Source organism: Xiphophorus maculatus, chromosome 24, assembly GCF_002775205.1.
Source record: "Xiphophorus maculatus strain JP 163 A chromosome 24, X_maculatus-5.0-male, whole genome shotgun sequence".
Classification (NCBI taxonomy): domain Eukaryota; kingdom Metazoa; phylum Chordata; class Actinopteri; order Cyprinodontiformes; family Poeciliidae; genus Xiphophorus; species Xiphophorus maculatus.
Genome location: NC_036466.1, coordinates 3,978,806 through 4,005,414, shown reverse-complemented (window position 1 = coordinate 4,005,414; position 26,609 = coordinate 3,978,806). Strand labels below are relative to the sequence as shown.

Sequence of the window (26,609 nt, the reverse complement as noted above, 5' to 3'; positions counted from 1 at the left end):
CGCATACAGAAAGCTGTTCCCGTCGGTTCTCCAGCCTTGTGTTCAGGGTCAGTTATGCACCCTCGGAGGCAGATTCAGGGGCGATTTTTTTTTCTTGCTTGTGTTGTAAAGATTGAAGAGCTGTTGCTGCCTTTCATCTCATGGGTCATGTCAGAACTGGTCATAGCCTGTAAATCCTTGAAATGCCCTTAAAAGTTTTTAAAAGCTACTAAATTGCTGCACATCTATTGATTTTTTTTTCTTTATTTTCTTAGTTTCCATCTGTTGGAGGAAAGTTGACGTTAACAAGAATTCTGTCAGACTCACGTCCGGCTATATTTACTCTCCCTCCTTTGTAGAACCGCCTTCACTGCATTTACAGCCGCCAGGCAATACGGACTTTGACTAGGCCGTACAAATCCCTTTGGAGATGACTTTCTGAAACCGCTTTGTGCGCACACTTGTCACATTCGGACTCTGTGTGTGATTTCCGTGCCGACTGGATCAGAAAACCCGAGGGAGTGAGGTTACAACTGTTAGAATACATGCAATTACAAGCTACTTAATAAAACATGCACACACTCACTGCACAGCACCCTCACATTATGTTACAGCTGTGGCTGCTAAGAACAGCGTTTAACAACAAGGCTGATCATTTCTGCGTGTGACTGAGGAGGGGTCTTTGTTTTGTTGCCACAAATCATTCAAACTTGTTTGAAATAGTTCGAAATTGAGCGTTCCCACATGAAAACGGACTCCTGAAAACTTGCTGTTTATAGAGCAACTTAGTGCATTACTGCCACCTTGTGGTGGTGTCAAGCATGTTCAAATGTTGGAGTTTACTTACCTTAACGATTATCACAGCATACAGCCCTGACAGGCACTCTAAGCTATTTATCGGTGATCTTTTTTTTTTTTTTTTTTTTAAATTCACCAGTCCTGGATCTTGTTATGTTATAAAGAGAAGAGAAAAGTCATTCGGATTCCAAAACACTTCAATTTGTATATTTTGCGACATTAAAGCCGCAGATGTTAATGGATTTTATATGCTAGACCAGTAAGTAGTAGTGCTTGACTGTTATTTTTTTATTCTTTTTTTTTTTTTTTACAAATACAAATCTAAAAAGTGTGGCATGCATTTTTGGTAGATTTGGATCTGTAGAGAGTAAAATCGACACCTTCTGCTTAGTAAAGCAGCTCAGTCTCAATGCGACTGGATAAACTGGTAAACATCAATTCTCTGCTCTTTCCCCATCGGACTTTGGCGTGGACTTTGACTAGGCCATTAGACATGACTATACTTTGACTGTAGCACTATATTTTGGGCGTGTCCTGCTAGTCTCAAGGCTTTTTCAACCTCTTAGGTTTTCATTCAGAATTGACAACTCTGATTTTGCCCCTGTTCCCACACCATGATGCTGCCAACACCATGTTTCACCATTTGAGGTATTTTCTTTGAGCTAACTCATCAAATTAAAACAACGCTGCCTGTCCATACATATCACAGACAACAGATTCTGATTGGACGTGAAGCATCCGCTTCCATGTAAAGCTCCAACATCATATAATATACATTTTACCAATTGGGTAAAATTACAGTTTAGACCCCGAAGGGTTGAATTTCTGCATTTAATTCAAGGAATCATACGTTTCTTTCTTTTAAATATCTTTTTGGTTCTATTTCTTGAGCTAAATTCTTAGCTCAAGAATTTCTTGTGCTGCCAAAGTCCAGTTGTGTTTTTCAGACGAGGTTGCTTTATTTTAGAGGAATAATTGAGGGGAAATCTATCTATGTGTCTCTAAAATATATCAGTGTTTGTAAAAGCTCCCATCTCCTGGGTCTGGATAATTAAAACATCTCATCTTGATTTCCCTCAGATTAACGTCTCAGACAAAACAAGTCGGTCTCGTCGGACTTTGGGTCGAACTCTGGCTCAGTTAGCGTGTTTTGTTTCCCCCTTGCTGTGCGTTTATCTCTCTCCTAAAGAGATTTTCTGATCATAAGACGAACACAGAAGGTGCCTGAGTGAAACCTTCGCTTTATGCTGACATTTTCTTGAACCTTGTGCGAGTCTCATTAGTCACAACCGCTCTAGCCGAAAAGGTGCTAATGTGCTAACGCTCCCAGGAAGTCATCAGGAGCCTCCAGCTCAGTGTCTCAGCCCTGTGGAGGAGGCCGTTTGTGATGATCATTGAGATGGGATGAGAGCGGCTCCTCATCCATCAGCGCTCTTTACGGGCACATTGTGTCTCCAGCTAAGGCGATCTCTGTGTTTGAGGAAGACGGAGGAACCCGACTCCTGCGTCTCTGCCGTCAGACTCTTTGTGTCACACGGATGCAGCGAAACAAATCCACGCCCACAGCGACTGGCGTCCCCTCGGGGTGGTGCAGGGTAATGGTGCTGCGGCACCGCTGATGACGCTAATTAAACCGCCACATCTGGGCCTGGCTCCACATCTGGAGCAGCTGGTGGCTCCGCCTGCGGAACAGAACCTCAGGTTCATCGCTGACACTCAGTGAAGATGGCTGAGGTGCTCCTGATCTTCCTCTTCCAGGTTTCATGAAGTCTTCTCCAGCTTTTCTCTCATTTTCTGTCCAGTTTTTTTTTTTCCACTTAAATCCGACCTACGAATCACTCAGGCATCCTAAAGTCAAAGATCAAACCAGACAGCTTGGCAAAGAACATATTTCGATCTACGAGTTTCAATATACTGTATATGTAAGGAGGTCAGTGCTCTTTGCTTTTAGGAAGAAGTTTAAAGCACCCAAGTGTTTTAAACTTCTCTGTTAAACATTATTTGACAGAGTCAAGTCATGAATTACACAGTTCCCATAAAGCTCAAGAAAATGTTATATTTTTTTTCCAAATTTGAAGCTCTCCTTTGCTGCTCTGTCTGGAATGACGTCCCTTTTAGAGTAAATAGACTCAGTGTGTTCAATTGCATTTGCTTCTGGTTTGTCGCCAGCTTCTCCACATTCATTCTCCAGCCTTTCTACCATATCTCTTGAGGCTCGGTGACTTTCCTGTAACAAGTAGCTTATTGCAGCGTTATTGCCCAAGCATCGGGACACCGTGAGGGGCCTGAGGGCACGCGTGATGGCCCTGACAGGTCCCGGGGCTTCTGCCGTCACTGTCAGGGAGCCAGCGGCTCGGGCGGATGCAGTCGTCAACCGGCGGCTCGGCTCCCACAAATGCGGCGGCGTCTGTTAGCAGGCACACACGGCGCAGCGCGCGGCGTGGGACGGGCACGGGAGCGCGACAGCCTGCAGTACATGCACATGCAAAATGAAAACATAATGTTGTTCTTGCCACAGTGTGACAGGAACACACACACACACACCCGCACCCCTACACATACAACTTGGCGAGTCCTTTGAGAGGCCCCTGACAGTTTTGCCCTGAGCTTTCAATCCGTCTCAGGGAGCTCCAAACACCCAGTGCAATTACTCTTTCTTGCTGACTGCACCTGCACAACATAATTGAGAAGGCTACTGAGGCTTTGTCACTTAAGGTAAAGATGTAGAAGGGGGAAAAAAAGAGGTGCCTTGGCTAAGCTGTGGAACTGCAGAAGTTGCGCGAGTTGGTGTGAGACTTGGAGGGTGTAGAATTAAAAACAAGACACCGCTCCTTGGCAATCGCTAACGACTTTTCATGGTTCAGCTGAGACCAACAGCAGAAAGCGAGAATGAAATATTAACACCTCATCCGTCGGTGTGAGTTTGACATTAATACCTCATGAGTCTGCTTTAATGATCAGAGAATTAGTTAAGCTGCGCTTGGTGCGACTGGGGATCATGTCTGGAAACCAGGGGGTTCTCTTAATGTCTTTGTGTGGCTTTAATAGAACCAGCAGCGGATCATTGTTGTTAATGAGGACACTGACCTGGATCTCATTACTGCTGCTGCCTTTTTTATCTCATTAAATGTGGTAAAGGCTAAAGATGATCTAGATGGGAGTTGTGACACAGCTTAAGGTTATGTCACTACCTGATTTAAAAGAAGAAGAAGAAGAAAAAAGAAACTTGTTGCATAAGATTGCAGGGTTGTTTTTTTTCAGTGCTTGTTGTCAATTGACATTTAGGATGTTTGCTTGGACTGTACCTCAGTTTAGAGGCAATTTTCAGATTTCCTTTTCCCCTCTGCTCCACATGAGGAGGATATTGCAGTGATGTTGCCCTGTGCTGACACTAAACTGCATTTCTAAATCTCTGCTGGAATGAAACTAAATCGCTGCAAGAGGAAACAATGTTTTAAGGTGATTTGAGTTGCTCTTTCAGGGCAGCAAAAAGAAAAAGGCAGACACAAGAAGACAGACCTGAACATTTGAATATCGTTTAACAGTGAAGTAGTTTCAGTATTGACTAACTTTATAAAGTCCTAAAAAAGAAGTCCTTGACATAGCCCAGGAGGTTTGATGGTTTCTGAAATAGACACGTAAGATGTTTTCTTTGCCATCTGTGGATAAAACGGTGAATCCAAATGTAGTTAAAGAAGGAACATTTAAAACCACTACAGGTCCGTATTGTAAATATGAACTAGACCTACTGAAAAATGGAGTGCATAGTTCTGTCTGAAGTATGCAAAGGGATTGGGTACATTTTTCTTTTACAAACTAAACAACCAACTAAGGAAACAACAAACCAATCAGCCAACTGTCCACCCATTGAACCAACCAATCAAAGGCTAACACAAACTTCCGAATGCCTTTAGGTAATAGCCTTTACATTTCTTTGGGGAGCTTTAAGTGTGAAATGGCTAAAAAGATACATAAATATATAACAGCATGTATCCCAATGAGAACCACATCTTGCTAATGTAGAGAAGAAACAGCAACCAATGGAATGATCTGCCTTATAGTATCTCTGAAGAGGGAAAATATTAATGGTGTATGACGTCATAAAAATTTTCCCTTTCAACTTTCTGTGATTAGTTTCCAAACTACTAGTGTCTTACCAGTGACCGCCAATCCACAAAGCTCTAACACAGTCCTATCTAAGAGTTGCATTTCCTGGTATTGTTTCAACTCAGTTTAGCTGCCATTGTGAGGTGACAATGACGGTTATTGTGTCCAATGACTTGCCACACCAGGCAGTGTGTCTCAGACTTCAAATTAATCCAAGTGACCTTTTTGGATTTAGCTGATTTTAGCCAAATGTGTTCAGGATCTCATTCGTTGACCATTGGCGAGGACTGGAACTTTAATATGCTTTTGAGAGACTGAGTTTTGCCTTGCAGTTCCGAGTTTTTCCTGGTAATATGAGTCTTGTCTCAAACCACAACTGACTGGTACGGTTTTGCGAATTAAGCAGAACTAATATCCAGGGAAGAGTAGATCCCATGATTCGAGGTAATGTCAGTACAACATCGTCATGAATGTTGGTATTCAGCTTTTCCAAAGTCAGCTTTCTCGACACTTTGGCAGCTGTGCCTCAGGGGGAGAAGCCGTCACTCTGGAGTCTGAGTCAGTGTCCCAGCCTTCTGGTACTTTAGTCCAAGTGTTTAAACCGCCTAGGGCAAGATTCTGAACCTGGAGAAAAAGTTGCTCATAGAGAATAGGAAGAACGGTACAAAATCTGCTTGCGAATTTGTCAATAGTACCTGTAAGGTCTGTGCATTTACCTCCTTGGCCATTCATTGATGAAATAAGAGACTTGGAAACACAATATTTAGGAATAGTTACTCTGTAAAAAATGGCTTAGTGAACATTTGGAATGCACCTTAAGATTAGCGAGAGTTATTACAGAAAAGCTTCCAAGGATGATTGTGATTATTTGGAAAAAATATTATTTGTCCTTTTTTGCCAGATTTTAAGAGGCCTGACCAATCTCTGGCCAAACACAGAGGATTAGCATCTGGCTATCCGAGTGTAGCCTAAAAGAAAGCAGATCCTTAAGCATTAGACTGCAGAGTTTCTTGGTAGACTTCCAGAGGTTTATTTTACCACAAGGTTGCCAGGAAATAAGCGTCGTTGCCTGGGCTCATCTCCAAACATGATTTAGCACATAAGACTCCGAGCGCCGATCCTTTCTACTGGTAATATGAGCATTTTTAAGCAACAGACAGCCGATTTCATGTTTCTGTTCTAAGCTCGCTGTATCCTTCATCTAACCCTATGTTCAAGCATACAGATTTGCAGCATGAGTCAACTTGACTCACAGCGAGAAAATTATTTTGAAACTCCTGTCTTTGGATTCCATCTGTCTCAATAAAAGGGCTGAGTTAACCCCCGGGCTCCTGGTGACGCCAACCTTACATCCTTCATCCGCTCCTAATTCATATTTGTGCTGCCGATTACTTGACACTGATTCAAGCATTTCTTTCGATTTCACCTTGAGACGTCCATCACTTTAGGATTCCAGTCAGTCTTTATTCTGTCCTTGCTTCCAGCCAAGGCTTAAATTTATTGCGTTTCTCCTCACCCAAACCCTGACACTTGATGTTTGCTGAAATGTTAACCAGATGAAAGATAGATTGCGTCTATTTCTGCCTTTATATGACTTATCTTGTTGCAATCTAAAACCATCTGTGTTTCTCTCATCTCTGCCTTTTCTCAGTCGTCTTCCATCTCCGTCTCCATCCGTGAAAGTGTCGTAACGGGCGTCCCTTAAAGGCATTCTGAGTCTCTTCTTCCAATCTCTTAGTCCTCCCTCTCGGTCTGCCATCCATCTTATTCTCTCTATCATCCGTGCTAACCCTTTCAGAACAGACAAACCTGCCAGAGACACACGCTCCCCTGTCATTTGTCAACAGTGTCAGCTTGGATGGAAAGAAACCTCCGCCTGCTCAGGCTTCTTGATGTCAAATCCCAGCACAGGAGAGTAGGCAGGTGATATCCCCCGTTAGACAGAGAGGAGAGCCCTGCTGCATAATGGAAGTGAAAGGAGATTGTCACATCATGTTAGGAAATGTTCAAAACTCTCGGTTGCCTCAACTGAAAATCTTTCATAAATGGGGATTCTGAGTTCAGACGTGGATTGTCGAGAATACACTCGAGTGCTAAGACAGTACATTTCAGGGAACACGCAAAAAATGTCTTCTCAACTTTGGACTTTGAGACTATTCATGTTTTCAGATGTTTTCCCACGCAAAGTAATTTGCATCTAAACTTTCATCTGTTTCCGGGGAGCCAGAACCATTTTAGCATCTGACCTAATGGAAAATCAGGCCGGATGATGCACACAGCAACTAGAACATGCTAGCGCTAATGAGGCCTAGCGATTCCCTGCGACTGTCCGGTAGAGACAGACCCGGGGTTGGTTTTAGTCAGAGCTGTACGCAGAAATCTGATGAAAATGTCATGATGAAAGAAAAAGTGAAACCCAACAAGCTAAAATCTTTTACTCACTCATGTTAGGAGCTCAGAAATGCAGAAAAAAAATGAAAGAGTGAAACGGCAATCTTGTTCAAGCAGCTTTATGTTTGCGTTTACCGGAACCGAAATGTTCTGTTTGCCGGGATTTCCGGGACATTCTCTCGCTCTTGAGAGTCCAGCGGTCCGTAAAGTGACTGTCGTGTTGGATCTTGTATATCAAACACAAGAGCTTTGTTTTGGGCCTAAAGTTCGCTCAGATTAAAAAGTCATAACTTCTTTAGCACATTCCAAACATCCCCAGTGTGCTGCCAGGTTTTCAGTTTTTCTCCCTTTGCTCTCCATTTTGGCCAACTCTGACCACTATGGACTAAAAAAAAAGATCTATCATAGAGGTACTGAGTCCATCACATTTAGGAATGCTGCTCTTTCCCTAAAGCTTCCAGTTTTAAATCTGCTTTCCCAAACCAACTTGGAGCAAAATATTGATATGTTGTCGATAGCTCAACCCTGTAGAATTAATTATGACCAATTAATGTTGCACTCTAAGAAATTATCAGATAAATTATTAGCAATTAAAGCAATGAATTGTGCTACAGTTGAAGATTCAACTATGATGTTTGGGTTTTTAGTACTTTGTTGTTTTGCTTCAAATAGCTAACAATGTTTCTCTTATCCTGACCAACTTTTCCAGATAAAAATATACTTTTAAACAATACATTAGAAAATGTACTCATTTAACATCCAGTAAGAACAGCAGTAAAATACTCCTGACTTTGGTACAATGATGTCTTCAGTAAAGCATAATCTCCCCTCATCACTAACTGATCCTTCGTCTTCACTCTGACTGCTTTTACGTTGTCGGCTGCTTTTACAAAAACCACAAAAAAAAAAAGAAGGTAGCAGCTCATTTCTTAACTTTGCCAGCGAAGCGTCAAAAGCAATTAAGTCTCGGCATTTGAGGTCCTGCTTTCAAGTCAAATGAGAGGGAGGGAGAGTGGGAGGGAGAACGGGCTGGGGGAGGAAATGAGGAAGGTCACGATGATGTCTTCACAAAGATGCTGCATGCATCCAAATGGAAAACTACGAAAAATGACAATGGCATGGCCTAAAATGTTTGCTTTTGATACAGAGGACGTTTTAAAGTCCTATTCTTGGGTGTAAAGAATATTTAAAAGTGTTTGGAATACCATCAGGAACACAGGCTTTCACCGTGTTGTTTAACCTGAGCTAGTTTACAAATGTTTCTGGATGACTTGAGACCAGCCTTGGTCATTACTTCATGTGTCAGTTATCTTGATGCTTGGACATTTGCTGACAAGATGTTGCTAGATGGATCTCTCCAAGCAACAGGTACAACGACGAAGACACAACCGCCATTATTCACTTCATAGTCGGAGGTCATAATGTTATGCCTGATGTGTGTATTTTAAGTGTTATTCTCTGTATCGCATTTATTTACGTTTTCATGCAGTCCAAAGAGGAAAGACATTGAACTGACTCAACTGGAATCTTTTTTTTTTTTTTTAAAGCACTAAGGTCGAAATTATGATCGATAGGGAATATGTTGAGATTTTCTGTAGCTGGGTTCAATCATAAATTATTCTCTAAAAAGCAGTAATGCTTAAACCCATGAGCATTGCGGCCAAGTTAGCTGTTATGCTAGCACTCATCTAAGCAAAAACAGCTGTTATTTCCCAGATGTGATGAAAATTGTTGATCTAGGATCATGCAAGAACAGTTATTCAAAGAAAACGTAAACACACGTCACACTTTTACTTCCAGTAATGTTTAAGTAATGTTCACATAGTAGTTCATTAGCAGCCCAGATGCTTGTGCTACTTCCTGCAGCTTGTAATGTGTCATGTTTGTGTCTTGTTGCCATTGAGCCGAGCAGAATCGCGAATCATTTGCATATTTACAGATCAATGTTTAGTAAATGATGCAAAAGGTGGCGGAGTTGCTGCTCATTTATTACAAGGCCTCTTAAAGCAAGATCTTATTCGTGTGGAATATTTGCTTTGGTCATAAATTCATATGGGCGTGTAAAGGTTAGAAAACAGAGGGTGGGAGTTTAACCTTTTTGTAATGATTAGATTATGAAGTCACCTGTATTTAAATGATCTCAATGTTTGTGCAATTCTGCTCTTATTATACATATTATGTGTACAATTAATACAAAAATTAGCTGTAAACTACAGGACAGAAAGTTTCTCATGGTCTCCGGCCAGCATAATGTATAAAATGTTTTCTCTAAGCTCAAGCCAACTGTGGAAAAGAGGGTATTACAGACCTTAGAGTTTATTAGCACCCCAATGAGCAATAACCATCACTCACTTAGCACCAAGCGCAATAACCCGTTTAATGTCATAATTATTGATCGGGTTTGATAGCCGCACCAAAAGGTCAATTTTTTTCCCTCCACCTCACTCCGTGAATGTGAAAGCAGGTTGAGCCTGCTGAGCGTCTCGCTGCTTGGCTGACTGGTGGCAGAGATAAAAAAAAAAAAAGTATTTTAAAAAAATACAAAATGTCTTCAACTAATGCACAATAATAGAAAAAATATGTCAATATCTGGCTTTATTTGCTGGTTTATACTCAGGTTTCAACACAGTTTTGTGTGCATCTCTTCTGATCAGTTCAGGCTGCACGACTTTACATTTTCTTCAGAGAAAGGAGTGTAAACAAATTGCAACAAAGTTCTAAAAAAAAAAAAAAAGAGTAGACAAAATGGGAGGACACCGTCTGATTTCCCTGTCTGCCAGACAGCTGGCGAGTCTCTCTGTGGACCCGACTGCCACCGTCCAGCCAAAAATTACAAACTGGCTTAATTATCTTCAGAACTCGAGAGACTACCAACGATGCTGACAAACATAGCAACTTAAATCAACAGCAGCTAACACCAGCAGCATCAAAGAACTTGACAATTTTCTAAAAAAAAAAAAAGTGACATGCAGAAGTGCTAATAGCAAATTTGTAACATGTGCTAATGCTAAATGAAGGCATATGCTTAAAAATAAATCTATAAAATATATATAGCTTCCTCTCTTTCATGGAAAATGTAGCATTACCGCTACACGGAAAGCTAGAAAAGCAGCGCTTGCATAAGACATTGGATCAAAAGCTACTCATTTCACATCATTGCAAAATGTTATTTGCTTTAGCAGTACAATAGATGAGAACAAAAATAAAATGAACAGCTACAAGTGAATATACATAAAAAAATACATATTTTTCTGTTCTGATATAATAATTAAGGTAAAATGTTAAATCATGAATTAACTGTGACTTTAACAACGTTTTTTTTTTCTTTTCCCAGTACCTGAGTGTAATTTCGCCAGCTCCACCCAGACCAGACTTCTAAAGGCAGAACTTGTCTGATAACAGGAAGTAGGCTAAAAGAGTCTGACAACCTACGCAGTTCCCCAAACCACAGCAAATCGAGAAAGGATAAGAAACAAAACCTTTGAACACGTCTAAAGTCTGGCATCAGTCTAAGCCTAAATAATAGCTAAATGACTCAATTTTCCCTTTTTTGTTTTTGTAAGACCAAACCTTGTTAAGAGCGTATGTATATCATCATATTTTATTCGAGGCAAAGCGCATCAACTCAAAAGAGCGAAGAAGTAAGACGAATGGAAAATGCTGTAAACACTAATGCATATTACTCCATGCTTTGTTCTAACCTCAATCACCTCTACCCATCTTTGGTCGCCGTGCAACTCCTGACTCATCAGACACTATAGTCAGACCCCCACCCCACTGTTGGGTACAAGAGGCTAAATTATACGCCCCTTTTTAATAAGGCTATGGATTGTTTGAGGAATGACACCGGCACTACTGTTGATTATATCGAAGGCCCCTTGTTTTATATCTTGCGAATGTCAGATTTCTGCTATTTACATCCCTCAGCTCCTGCGTGCCAGCAAATGGTTATTGATTTTGCCAAAGATTAATGGTTTGGGGAGTGTGAAATTAAAAACAAAAAGAAAAAGAATGTGTGTGCGGGGGGCTTGAGGAGTGTTATGTAGTAAAGAGAGTAAACTTAAAAAGATCTAACAGGCAAAGGCAACGGGGGAAAAAAAAAAGAAATATCTAAAGTAGCTTTTTGGAACAACATACGATTTTACTAAATCAGCTGGGCGTCCATCTTGGCCTCCAGAGTAAACAAAGTCTTTCTTATTATCATCCCGGCGCCGTTTAGTTTTTATTTTTTTTCCGAAGTGGTTGTCTCCATCGTGGGATCCGCTTTAACACTGTTTGATGCCGTTGCCATGTCTCCATTGAAATGTTTCGCCTACAGCTACAGTCCGTGGTCAAGAGCCAGACTGCAGCTCTGTCTGCGCCAAGGCCTTCATCTTCTCTGTCAGACTTCCTGTTCTGCTGTTCCGACTGTCCCACAAGGTGTTTTTCTAGAAAAAAAAAAAATCAGACGAACCTTCTCGACATTTCATTGATAGTTTTAGGGTTTTGTGGCCTTTTTTTGTTTTGTTTTGTTTTTAAATCAGAGACTTGCTTTTACTTTGCAGTTGTGTTGAACATAGAACACAGTTTAACATCTACATCTGAAGTGCAAAATTAAAAATTAGCACTTTAGCAGATTAGCAGAAGTGTGCTTACACCTGCTGCGCTCTTCACCGAGGCGTCAGTGAAAGAGGAAGCTAAAGTGCATAGCTTCACATCAGAATGAATTAATTGAGCTCTCCTTTCAGCTTCAGTCTTTAATACATTTCTTATAGTTTTTTTTAATATAGTTTAGGCCAGTTTTTTATAATTCCTCTAAAATCTAATATTTTGGTATTTCTCAGTATCTGATTCTGTTGGAGCTGATATTTTTCAGGTTTCCTCTGCCCCTTGGAAATTGAGCTTTAGTGCTTTCTCAATACTTCCAGTCCATATTCTCTTGACAACAATAGGAATGGGGGATGAAACATAAATAGTTTATTTCAGCTGGGTGTTGAAGGAGGACTCGGCTCTGCACATTTTTCGACGGTATCCGTGTTGAATGTGGGGCTGTAAAAAATTACAATGGCTTTATTACCGCAATATCCAAAAGTGTAAAATAATCCTTTAAGCGCAAGTGCAGCCGTAAAGGGGCAACCGAGCGGCGGGGGCAGAAGGGGAAAAGGTGTGGGTAAGCGATGTGGAAGACCTTGTAGGAAAACAGACATCGACCGAATCAGGAGACAAAGTGGCATCAAAAACGTGATGGAAGCGAGACGCTGGGAGAAAAAAGAGAGAGAAAAACGATGAGGAGTGCAAAAGGAAGAGTGTGAAAAAGATGACAGGAGTGGAATGAGGTGTTGGCAGGACAGAAGGAGGGAAGGCGGCCGGTCATACAGAAAGATGAATGACATTTTAGATTCTCTCAGCAATAAAGAGCCTCCCCAGACGCAGGCTGTCACCGTTTGGATGGAAGCTTTCGCATGGAGGTTCTCATTTGCCTCTCTGTTGCTGATGTGAGACGCCCCCAAACCCGCCTGCCCTGCGTATGGACCGAGATTCCAAACCCAGAATTATCTAAAAATAACAATACAAAGAAAGTAAACGGTGCACCTGGTGTCCTGACGGGAAACATTTTGATGTGAGAATACATTTTAATCATTAGAGATTTAAAATCAGACGTGGACTTGACCTTCAAAGAAAGGAGAGTGGGCTTAGGATTAAGACTTGACTAGTATTTCCTGCTAATTAATAAAATGTAACTTGGACTTGCTTCTTATAGAACTTGTCAGTTTTAGAATATACAGCTCTGGAAAACACGAAGAGACCACTGCACTGAAAACCTCCTTTTTTATTCCACCAGATGTTGATTTCTGAACTCTTCCTGAGTTCAAACAGTAGTGTTGTTGTTTCCAAATGAATATAAACTTGATTTCTTTCCATTATTTGAGGTTTGAAAGCGCTGCATCGTTTTGTTATTTTGACCCTTTATCATTTTCTGTAAATAAATTGTAAATGTTTCCTTGGAATTTCGGAGACATGTTCTCAGTAGTTCATAGAATAAAAGGAACAATGTTCATTTTACTCAAAAATACACCCATAAAAAGTAAAATCGGAGAAACGGATCATCCTCGTAATTTTTTTTCCACAGCAAGAAAAGACTGGAATTGTTTTTTTTTTGTTTTTTTTCATTCAGAAAATTGAGAACGACTTGAAACTTCACTTCAACAAGAATTAAGATTTGAATTTTAGCTGATATTAAAAGATTCTGACTTTTTTTTTCGACTTCCCACTCAGAAAATTTAAACTTGACCTGTTCTCATCCTCTTGAGGATTTAACTTTTACTCAGGTTTGCCTTAGAAAACTTGAGACTTCTCTTGTATTTCAGATGAAAGATTTGACTCTGGGCTTGGATTGATTTGATGTTTGAGATTGTGCTTGGATGCGCTTCTCAGATTAAACTTTCTTTTAATTTTGGAAACAACTTTTTAGAGAAATATCCCGTGTAAATAGTGTTTCTTTTTTCATTAGTATTTGGTTGACTGTTTAATTTCTTAAAATCTTGCACTTCCTGTTGTGTTTAAAGGCTCTCTAAATGTTTTGCTAGCTGTTTCGCCGAGTGCTGTGACATTCCTCTGCGTTTTAATGATCGTTGGCGGATTTTCGCCGCCATGTCTCTCACATCTGAGCGAACGCCGGAAACATCTGTGGGCGTGTGTGTGTGTGTGTCATTTTCATTCTGGCATGTCGTGTTTGTGAACACAACTCAAACCCAACAGCTGTGTTTGGAATAATGGTGACTACTGCACGCTGTAGAGAAACACACACGCCCACACACACACCTCGGAGTGATTTATAAAGTGTAGTTGAGCAGACTTGAAGAGGCCCGATCAAACACAGCGGCGCTCTCCAGCGTCCTCACATGGAAACACAGACGCCTTGCAGCGCAAATGTCCTCCAACCTTCCTTCACAATCATTTCTCCCATATGGCTCCTACTAATATTCAGCTCGGAGCCAACACACTGGAACCAACACTCACACACACACACACACACACACACACGCACACACACGCGCCATCATGGGGTGTGTGTGTGTGTGTTGAGATCAGAGGCAGTCCTTCTGTGCTACATTAACTGCAAACTTCATTTCCCCACAAAGAGGAGCCACCGGCTGAAAATCGGCTGAGACGCGTCATTAAACCTGTGTCAGACACACACACACACCCCTACACGCACACACACATCTGCTACACAAATGACCTTGCTTCATACACGCATACACACACGTGTGTCAGCGTGCCTGGTGATGTTCCTCACACATTGCTTAGAAATGCCGGGCACCGTGCCGGAGCAGCTCCAGGTTTTAGTCGGCCGCCGGATGGTTTGGTGGGAATGACGGGCAGTTTTTTTTTTTTTTAAAGGTCACATGACTCATGTCTCCGAACCGCGGCTGGCCTCAGATCAGCCAACCAGCTACAGCTTGACAGCGGATGCTCAGACGGGTCAAACTATTGCCTTGCTTGGAGCAAACGCGTGGAATTTGCGTTCCGACAAATCTAACGGCAAAGTTTGAGAGCGGCTCGACACTGGAGGCTGGTGCGCTTCCAAACTTAAACTTCCCTCGCTCAAAGGCGAGGTCAGAGTTCCCCCTGCTCCAGCTGCCTCTTTAGCAGTTTCCTCCTCTCCATCCTGTCTCTTCTTCTTTATTTTTATCAAGCCTCAATCAGCCACTTGTCAGCCTCCCTCATGTCAAACAGCTTCCCACTTCCCAGCGTGTTTTCTATCTGCCAGGCGTCAATTCCCATCAACGTGTTTAATCAGCAGGCAGTCCAGCTTCCTGACCTCAACAGGTTTCTAGCAAAGGACTATGGTTAAACTAGCAATAACAATTAGAACAAAATGATCTTTTTGGCATGCAATCACAAACGCTAACGTGACATTTATTTAAGCTGCCATGGAACTAATAGTGTAAAGCTAGCAAGCAGCACTGAGATTATGGGCTGTAAACATCCTCAGCTGGAACCAGTTCGTAATAAACAACACTCTTCATATTTTAAAGGAAGTAGAAAGGTAAAACTATGTCAAATTAAAAGAATGTAGTTAAAAAAAGAGAAATGTAGTGTCAAAACATATAAGGGGAAGACTAGAAAGGTTTTCTTAAAACATATTCGATTTTTAAAGTTTTTAGGTTATAAATAAAAGTGGTGAATTTACGAGGATTTTTTTTTTCATGTGGAAAAACACATTTTTGCCACTTTCCGATTAAAATATTTCATTAACTGTTTAACTAATGCTTTGGTGACGCCGCTGGACATGGTTGCAGTACAATTTAATCACTGGTGAACTGTACTTTTAAACATTTTTGATGTTTTGTTTCAGCTTTACGACATTACCTTTAGGAAATTATTCAATGTAAACGAGTCTCTTTATACAGCGGCTTTATATAGGAAGAGTATTTGCTAAAGTCAGCTCATGTTAATATTTGTAGGAACCTTTTTTATTTACTTGTCAGTCACAAGTCTTACGAATAAGACACAAAATTTTAAAACGTAAACATCATAAACAGCTGTGGGAATTTACAAGTCCACATTTAAGGGTCATAATTAACCGTTAACCGTGTTATTAACAAAGAGCCTCATTGTGTGGCTGAAAAGCCGCCAGACAGGAGTTCAATTTTCAGTATCAGCAGTTTCCGTAATCGGAGGTAATTTGCTTCTTGTGTGTTTCTAATTTTGGGATGAAAGTCACGATTCGGGGCAGCAGCGTGAGCTCCTGTGAGCCTTTAAGCTGCGCTCGCTGCCTCATCAGAACCGCCCCACAGCCGCCCGGCGGTGATGAAGATGATGGCGATAGGCGGCTGCCGGACCTGTGAGTAATTCCAGCTGTTTGAAGCCAGCCGGGTGGGAGCTTAGCAGGCTGCGAGGGAGTGGATGGGATGGACTGGAACTTCCCTTTTGGTGGAACTGCGTCTCCGAGCGGGCAAGCTTTGAGGCAGCTTAAGAGGATCCAGTTAGTATTTTCTGCAGGTGTTGCAAGTCAGAATGTGTTTTTTCCTTCAGAGTGTCGGTGTGCATTAAAACAAAGGCTTATCGGCTCTGTATTCTACTTTCATATGTCTACAAAGTTGTTTCTCCTGTTTTGTTTTCAGCTCAGAAAATGAGTTCTTTAATCAAGAATGACAACAACAACAAAAAAAAGCATGAATAAAATGTAGATTTTGAAGCTAGTGTTACACAAAAATGGATCCAGGTGTCTTTTAACTTCCCTCTACTTTCAAATATCGCCTTGCAGACCAAAGTGTGCAACATGAAGGGAGAAGTTCAGCGGAGTGCAGTAACTGCTGACTTCTTCAACTCCATTATTCTGTTCTCAACTCTATTAAACAGCACGACCCCAAAGTCTGGAGTTTGGACAAATTAGCACGACTTAAATGGAGTCATTTAAATTCATTAGCAGCCGGTTATGTAATAATCGTTAAATGTATTTCTGTGGCTGAATTATTTTGCAGTTTAATAGGACACATAATAATTACACTTTCTTTCAAACGTTGCTGTTAGCACCGCTACGTCTTTTAGCCCAAACTGAATGTGATTTCAAGAGGAATAGAATCGCATTAAAATCCCTAAGTACAAACATACATGTCTTTTATTTTTTTTATTGTAAGCACTGCAACTCCTAGCATAGCATGTAACGTGTCATGCTAGGTGTTCGGCTCTTTTAAACAAAGTGTGACCAACGTTCGGTTTAGGGGCCATTTGCCACCCATCCATGGTTCATATTTAGTGCCACAGCACAGCCTACTGATGCACATGGAGACTTTTTTTTTATTTATTTTTTTTACAGTGTATCAATTTCACTGGTAAATGAAAATCCTTTTGAAATGGAAAATGTTACATGGTACAAAATAATCATCTCAAACGATGATTATTTTGATTTGATGATGTTGGGCCATTCGGCAAAAACATTTGGACACCATAGAATGAAGTGTTTGATTTTATCATAACGTAACATTTCACTGTATTTGCATATAACATAAATGTTTCTTTTTCTTTCTTCTTTTTATTTTTTTGCTTTGACAATGGTAATAATTTAATGGTGCTTTGTATCTGACCTTCCAGGTCACTACAAAAACCTTTCTATGAATGTAGAAGAAGTGATCTTGATGAATCACCTGCTTCAGATATTTGATAAAAATCTGCTAATTCACCCAAAAGTCACATTTATTACTGTTGACTGGGGGGGTCCAACATGAGGCTCGAGGGCCGCCGGGTGTGATGTTGATGTTGCATCAGACTGAGAGGCTGCTAGCATGTGTGTTAGCAGCAGGCTAACAAACTCAATACATACAATGTTATGTTTTCTTCTTTTGCCCCCAACTTAATTCCTTCAACTTGTAAATTAAAAGAAGTGCTGTACAATCCAAACCGTCATCATTAAACTAATAATTAAGATACTATTGAAAACTTGTCAGTCACTCATCCAAAGTGACTCCTCAGAAAGAGAGACCAATCTGGAAAGGAGGGAGATGTTAACCGTCTAATCCAATAAAGTTATGGACACCTGTTAGAAATTCATAACTGTATCAGATGTGACATGCTAGCAGAGCTGAATCAGGCCAGTAGGACACTCAGAGACATTTCATCTCGGAGGCTAATTCTTAAAAAAAAAACAAAACAAAGCCTCATATTTTACACATTCATTACTCAGAGTCATGTGTTTAAATACGTATGCTAATTCTGCTTATTGTGGCTGATGAATGCATGTCCATTGTGCTGTATTCGAGCATAATAATAGAAAGTTTGGTGGAAGGAAAAAGTGTTAGAAGAATGTGCTCACCCAAAGCCGGCTGTATTACACGGAATATTCTTAGAGTGTTAGTCATTTCACTGAATAATATTAGTCTGTAGTGGATGCATATGAGTTTGGTTTTGAATTTATTACAGCAGTAATGAAACTCTAGCTCAAGTGTACAACAAACACATTTTCTAACATGTTCCTTTAAGAACTTAAACTGGTTTTGGACTCTAAACCATTGCAAATACTTGCACATTATTCTTCATTTCTGCATTTAAACTTCTTTTTTAACTAACATTAAAGTAAATTTAGTATACATGTTATAGTTCGGAAGGTAAGAGGAGTGAAATAGAAAAAAATACATATTTAAAACGTATGTGAATGTAAAATGTATGTAAAACGTATCAGTTCCACTTGTGAATTTGAATAATGTAAAGCCGGAGTGAATGGTGATTTTCTGAATAAAGTTATCCGGGAACGTCAGCCTGTTCGTCGTGCCATAAAGTCCGTTTTGTAATAATAAAAAAGTAATTAAATGTCTCCTGCTTCGGTGGGATTTCTGCCATTTCACTCCAGTCGTGTTCCTCCCAGATCGCGCATTATCTCAACAAACCTCCGTTCAGATCTACGCGCCGCAGCAGACTGCAACGCGTTGCTGTCTGCAGCAACGCGTTGCATCAGAGCGGGAGGAAACGTCTCCCAGGAGCAGATTAGAAAACGCCGTCTGTGAGAACCGTCTGTGGACGTCTGGCCTTTGTGCCGCTAGAAACTCGTTGCTGCAAACTTTCGCAGGATGCCGGCTGTTTATCACTGAGACACTTGGGACGTTTTCCCTGCAGTTTAAGTAACAAATAGACTCTTTGAATTATCTCTGCTCAAAGTCACTTCTTTAGAGTTTCTGGGCTAGAATTGAGCCCGGATCTCTTGTCGGCTAACATTTAGTCGCCCAAACCCGGAGGCGCGTCTGCTGGGGAAGTTTCATCTTCCCAACACCAAAAATCTCTATTAATACCAGAAAAAAAACAAAAAACTCTTGACTTCACCGACCTGCACCACACCGAGCTAATGAATGAACCACGTGGAACAGGAAGTGACGTCTGAGCAGAGCAGGAACAGGAAGTTGGGCAGAGCTGCGTCAGATGGATGTGGACTCTGTGGAAGAGCGCTTACAGTACAGAGAGCCGCTGTGAATGCTAATGTCTCCCACACACAAGGTTGTCTTTCTCTCTTTGTCTTGCTTCATTCTATTTCGATTTATTTCTTTGCTTGGCTTCACCTTGCTGTCTCACCCCAAATCTGTGTGTGTGCGTGCGTGTGGGTGTGGGTGTGTCTGATATTGGCTTTTCAGAGCAGCTTTCCCCTCACTTTTCACCTCTCCCCACTGATGTTTTATAAGGACACACAGACAGAAGCCGGCACACACACACACACACGCCCACACACACTCAGTTTTAGGTTTTAATAACAGATTATTACAGAAGCCTGCTAACCTTTCATCTCTGCACACCGATAGAAAAATAAATCCTCATGCACACGCGCGTATTGATCGGACTCTTTTTTTCTCTCTTTTTTTTTTGGACTTCCTGTCCTGTTTGGACGCGTTTCATAACTCGCCTCTCTGTTTGTGTGTGGTCAGCAGATCTCATTTGTCACCATTGTCCAGGTCCTTTTTTATATATATATATATATATTTCCTGCCTTCCTGTCCCAAACACCCAGCAGCAGCAGCACCGCGGCTCATCGAGCGGACGGAGCCGCTCATCTTCGCCGAGCCAACGATCCATAAAGCAATATGGGAGTTTATGAGCTTTCAATGTGGTTCAATATGGGACCAAGTTCAGCTAGGCAATGACTCTCCTTTCTAACTGAAACAGAGACAACATTCATCAGAACATCTCACACTCTGTTAGGTTAACTTACAGTACAGACCAAAAGTTTGGACACACCTTTTAATTCAATGAGTTTCCTTTGAATTAAAAAGAAACTCATTGACTATTGACGTTGTAGATTCACACTGAAGGCATCAAAACTATGAATAACACATGTGGAAATATGCACTAAACAAAAAAGTGTAAAACAACTGAAAATACCCCTTATATTCTAGTTTCTTCAAAGTAGCAACCTTTTGCTGTGATTACTGCTTTGCACACACTCTGCATTTTCTTGATGAGCTTCAAGAGGTCGTCACCTGAAATGGTTTTCACTTCATAGGTCAACCTGCCCTGTCAGGTTAATAAGTGGGATTTCTTGCCTTATAAATAGTCATGAAAATATAGAAAACCCATTGAATTAGAAAGGTGTGTCCAAACCTTTGGTCTGTACTGTATATAAGGTCATAATTGGGCATTAAAAGGTCACCGACGCAGGTTTAACAGATTCCCGGGTGTGACATCGTTTGAACCACTGAGAGCAAAGATTGATTTTTAAATATCTGTAGGAATTGGTTTGTCTGAGATCATTAAACTGGTTCGGATGTTTGACAGAATCGGCAGAATGAGGTAAGAAAAGCCTCAACTTGTCCCTGCGTCTTCCTGTCAGGCAAAGTAAAAAAAAAAAAGAAAAGAAAGAAAAACATGCTGTTGCAAAATCGAGGGTAAGCAAATGAAATCTTCAAAACTTTTCCAAATTTCCAGTTGTCTTCTGGTGGAGTTTGTTGAAGCACATCTGCCAGTTTTTAATCATCCAGGAACTGACTTATTTTTATTTTTGTTTACTTCTTTTCCAAAATAGCTGAAGCTGTCAGTCAGACTGGAGGAAAAAGTTCCTTAAGATCAGTCTTTAAAGTTATACCAACAATTCTAAGTTGGATTATATAATCACTGGTATAGGTTTAAAATTATTATTTTAATCAACAAGTATGCTTTATATATATATATATATATATATATATATATATATATTCACATAAAATCAGTGTTGCAAAAAATCTAAATGCATATCATTAGTTAGCCAAAATGATAACATTATTTTGCATGATGGCCAACATTAACTTACTCAACAGAGTATGTTTACACATTGTTAGCAACAATTAGCTAAAACAATAGTGCTAGCTAAAACTGTAACAATTGCTTGATGATTCGCATTGTCTTCATTTTGTCTTGTAAAACTTTAGCTTTCAGCTGAGAATATGTTAAAATATTAGCTAAATGCTAACATTAGCTTGCATGCTAACATTAACTAGTATGATGACAATAATTTGAATGTTAGCATAATAACTATCACCAGGCTAACATCTCACTCGGCTTTGTATGCTACTTACAGTTAGAGCAAAAACTTGCTAAAACGCTAATGCTAGCTGACAAACCAATAGCTATATCGTTGTTTTAAATTACAGATTGACTCTATTTGTGGTTACAAAACTGAATAAATCATTAATTGAACGAATGGATGCTGCTACAGTGCAGAGTAGCTTATGCGATTTTTAATATAAGCATAAATGATGCTGATTTTTGTTCACATTTGAGGCAAAGTGCATGTCTATGAAATGCACGAGTTCAGATTGTTGACATGTTGCGCTGCAACAGGAGGCTTTCGGAGAGGCGAGGCGTTCAACTGAGCGTTTTAAACCGACTGAGCCGTGAATATCTTCAGAACGATGCGCATAAACGTCAAGCAGCTGACATCCCGTCCGAATTACGAACGGCGGCTTCTTTGTTCTGCTTTAATGCTGCCTAAAGAAAACACGAAGAATCAGTCTGACCAACAAACTCTGCTTCTTTTTTTTTCTTCAATAAAACGTAGTTTTCTAGCTAATATTATTGACATTTCATCCGCGTATAGCTTGCCATGAAACGTGACTAAGAAAGCTGACTGGAAAAAAACAAACAACTCAAGGATGAGCTTTTCATACGATCAAATGATGAAATATGTTTATGTTTTCCTGAGCCAAGCCAAGCATAGCTCCGTCATGTTAGCGCACGACAATGATAGATGTTCTTCCTTCCTTCTCATATTTTGAGCTTCTCTACGTTTGCCAATCTGGCTGTCTGGACCTCTGATGAAGAAGGAACTATGTTGCTTTCTTATTAATATAAGATCAATGCTTTTCACAAAAACAGAAAGTATTTTTTCCTTTGATGTTTTTGTACAGCTTTTTGTTTTCCAAAGCAATATGAAGAAGTATCTGATTAATGGTTAGGAAAAAAACAAACATTGCATATGAAATATTGGAATTAATAAGTCATATTTACCTCAAAATAATGAGATAAAGTTGACATGATTTATTTGATTTTGTCATCTAGAGATTAATAAAATAGAATAGATACAAAATATGTATTTTATTAAAATGTATTAGGATGTTTTGTGCAGATTATAGATAATATCCAAAGGAATTTCATCTCCAAACAATCAAAAAATGAATCAAAATCCACAAAAACGACTGAGAGAAAAATGATTAATATGCCAATATAAGCTTTATTAGGGTTAAATAATATGGTAAATAATTTATCACCACATAAAAAATCATCTTCAATATGTTGAGATGATGAAATCAAGAAATCATGATTATGCCAATAAAATAGGAAGATTTGAATAATCATACAAACATGACCAAATTAAATTAGCCTTTATCCTAATGTAATATGTCAGAACTGAATAATCACAACAATATTAGTTTAACACAAAGAAAATTTTAAATATTACATATTATCAAATGTAAGCAAACTCTACATTGAATTATAATTACAGTTTTTATTACTGAAAATAATAATATATTAATGTGTTGCCTCAAAAATAAATTAAAAATATTATGATTATAATTAAAGGACATTTGCTGATGCAGAATGATGTAATAAATACAACATAACTAAATCATTTCATGTGTAAATCAGCACAAAACAAGCCTTATGGTGAAATAATGAAACTTTAATCATAAAAAAAATATCATTCATTAGCTTGAAAATGAAACGATTAAATCTTTATTAAAACAAATAAAACAAAAGTCACTTTTAAAATGAAACCCAAATCATAATCAGAAGAAAATTATTGAGAGATAATGAAACAATAGAGCTGTCATCACTGCAAAACAAGATGAAATTACTTATTTTAAGCTAATTTAAACTAAAGAAATGTAATCCAAAGCAAAAAATAATAAAAATTAGGGATAAATAAAACAATTTTTGTCTTTATTTTATGCAACAATAATTGCCTTCAAACATTTGATTCTGATATGAAACGTGTTTTTAATTTTTAAAAAAACCTGGAAACTCACAAAACTGAAGATGTTTTTCATGCACATGAACGTAATCCGAATGTTTTTTCAGAACATTTTTTAGTGGAGGGAAATATGAAAACCCGGAAAAAATAAAAATCAAACTCAAAATTTGTACACTGTAAAAACGACACGTCGAGTTCAGAGAGAGTCGAACAAACTTTAATGGGCCGTTTGAGTCAGAGCAGTCACACACACACACACATAGGCTGAATGAAGCAGATGGTCTCTGGGTTGAGGGGGGGACCCATAAGGGCTGGAAACGGGAGGAACTAATTACAGAGGTAGCTGCCGCATCTGACAAACGTCTTTCATTCATCAGCAGCGCTGCAGAGGACGGGCCGCTGCATTTCTTCACTTATTTCTCTTCGAATTATGAAAAAAATCTGATTTTCCGTTCAATTCAACGTTTTCTGGTGTGGATTATTTAGCAGGAAAAAAGGTTTTTAGGGAAATGTGGGTCAGGGAGTGTTCCATAATCCTCTCAATAAACCTGAAGGTTTCTAAAAGGCTGATTTATTTTGGAATCCAGTTTAAAAAGTCAAACACATTTTAAGCATTTATTTGCTTTCACTCTGAATGCGGTGGCTAACGGCTGATTAAAAAAAAAACCCCAAACAAATCCTGTTTAAGTTATAACATCACATAATATGAATAAAACGCCATTTCTGATTCATAAATGTTATATTTTGGCCTAAATAATCCTGGTCAGGATCCAGTTTTAGGTCACTAGGTCCTCCTATATGGAGGCGCAGCAACAAATGATCCTCGCTAAAGCGGCGGCTCCGTCTCCATCGGTGAAGTCTCACAGAGGAAACCTCTGAAAAGGTCAAGCAGCGTAATCTGAGGAACTTTGATTCAACCGTTTGGCGGTCCCACAGGCAAACTGTAGGACACGAAATTTGTTCTCTGGGACTCATCCATCCTCTGGGCCCCATTTGTTTTCTGGGTCCCATCCGTCCGCTCGATCCCATCCTTGTCCATGTCTCAGAACTTGTTCTTTCGCGTTCGCACAATGAGAGCTTTTAGTTTGGATCATTTCTCACATTTTATATAACCGTGAATAAAATTTTCCATTTTTTTTTTTTAGTAAACAGAAACTAACTCGAGTAAATCCTCACATCTCAACCTTGTCCCTGGTTCTGTGCGCTTGTGTCCAGTCTGCCCGGGTACGGAGAACAAGCTGAGCACGCTGTCCGACCTGGACCAGCAGTACCGCACCCTGAGGAAGCTCTACGAGAACTGCGAGGTCGTCATGGGCAACCTGGAGATCACCAGCATCGACCGAAATCGCAACCTGTCCTTCCTGAAGGTAGGAGTGTGTGTTCTGTGTCGCTGTGAGAGGGGAGCTCTGTGTTCAGCACCATGGACAGAGACCGGCTGCTGGCCAGCAGCTCTGACTTTGTTACTCTACACACTCATTGGGGCCTGCCCATAGCAATGCATAGGGATTATATCCCTATGCATTGCTATGCATTGCCCCTATTGTTCTACACTCAAAATAACTGCTGCTTCCTACTACCGTTAATGCGGCTCGTACCGCTGCGTGGCCCCTCACAATATATATATCAAAACGTGCGGCTCTACTTTTGTTGGCATTTCGAGTAACTGTGGCGACATAATTAACAAAAACGAGTCAAATTCAACTCAAAACAAAAGTCTAACTGACACAAAACAGTGTCAGTTAGACTCAAAATAGACAGAATTTAGTCTGCCTCTCTGAGCTGCTCTTTAGAACCACAGTGATGGCAGAACGTCAGAACTACAGACATGGTGGAACAACTGCTATAAACTCACTGCATCTCTGAATGGTGCTGTTTATGTTATATCTTATATGCATATAATCTAGTGGTGGCAAAAGCAACAAAATGCTACTATGCTCTGGACTTAAGATGGAGTACATGCACACATATTCATGACATACTTTGATTAAACTAATTTATCTTCGGTGTGATTCCAGTACCGAAAAATTAACTTTATACCAGGTGAGTCTCTCTAACCTGAGAATGTGAACCTGTACTGGGCTGATTCTGTGCCTTCAAATCATTTTAACAATACTCCTGGAGAAGATTCATAACTTATAACTTATAACTCTGAAACAGGAACAGGTCTGAAAAACAGCCTGTGTGCTACACTCAAGAGAGATTCATTTGTTGCATCAAAGAGTGATGTCATCACTGCTGATGTCATTGTTACCAGTGGAACTGAACATTTTAATGGTGCATTAACATCAAACACGATTTGAGCGTCAGGCGAGTCTGGTTTATATTCAAAGTCTATGTGAAGCGTTGGATGCGCTAGATTTGTCAAACGCTCCAAACGGTTCAAATCGTGCCGCTCTAGAGGCTTGAAGCGCGACGCAACGGCCCTCGACGCGCCTCCACATAGACTTTGAATGCAAACCAGCTGCGCCTGACGTTCAAAACGCATTTGGTGTGAACGTACCATTATATGTCCAGTATCACATTAGGTCAGTGCTTCTCAATTCCAGTCCTTAAACCCCCTGCTCTGCATGTTTTAGGTGTGTCTCTGTTTCAGAACAGCATGACCTCTTCTGCAGTAGCATGTTAATCACCCACAGATTCAATCCAGGTGTGTGGCAGAAGGGGAACACCTGAAACATGCAGGGCAAGGGGGGCCTGAGGACCAGAATTGAGAAACACTGCATTAGTTCCATCATATTAGGACCAAAACCTGGTCCTAATATGATGGACTCATTGCTTTGGGTCAGGGGTAACATTTAGAGGTAAGATGCTAATTAAGTTTTAGATAGGGTTAGGGTTAGGAATAGACTAATATTGTTTGGGGTTATTGAAAATGTGTGGATTAGGCAAAATCACAGCTACTAAAATGAAGGAAATCAATGCAAAGTTCTAATGTGGGTCGAAATAGTTTTGACAAACCTGTACAGCATTTTGTTTTCTAAATCATTATAAACAATGATGATATAATATTAGGGTGTTTTTCTGCCAATTGTGTAGCTGCAGTCACTAGTAGTCTAATGCGTTGAATGTGCTGAGACACATTCAACGCATTAGAAACCAATCAGAACCAAAGGTTTGCCTTTTTGGTTCTGATTGGATGTTTCTGGACAGTAGCAGAGCTAGATGCATTTTCGCAGATTCTCTGTTTCATATTCTACTGTCAGACACTTTTAACAAATATTCATCCATCCATCATCTAACACACTTATCCTTGCACACACACATTCACACCTTAGGACAATTTAGAGAGCTCAATTAATCAAGCAATTAATGCCGAGTGTTAGCAAAACCTAGGTTTGGATAGTGACCTAGGTTAGTGCCACCTGGGGGTGGGTCGGTGTAAAGGCCGAGCCGGGCATAGACTGGCCTTCACGCCAACGCCAAC

General features: G+C 40.1%; 1 protein-coding gene across 3 annotated transcripts in view; it reads left to right on the top strand.

The window, feature by feature from the left end:
• erbb4 (erb-b2 receptor tyrosine kinase 4) overlaps positions 1-26,609 on the top strand; it is a 273,564-nt gene that overhangs the window by 112,329 nt on the left and 134,626 nt on the right. For all 3 annotated transcript variants that reach the window (XM_023329564.1, XM_023329565.1, XM_023329563.1), the window contains exon 2: positions 24,401-24,552. In XM_023329564.1, the coding sequence (XP_023185332.1) occupies positions 24,401-24,552 (152 nt within the window). The remainder of the gene's footprint in view (positions 1-24,400; positions 24,553-26,609) is intronic.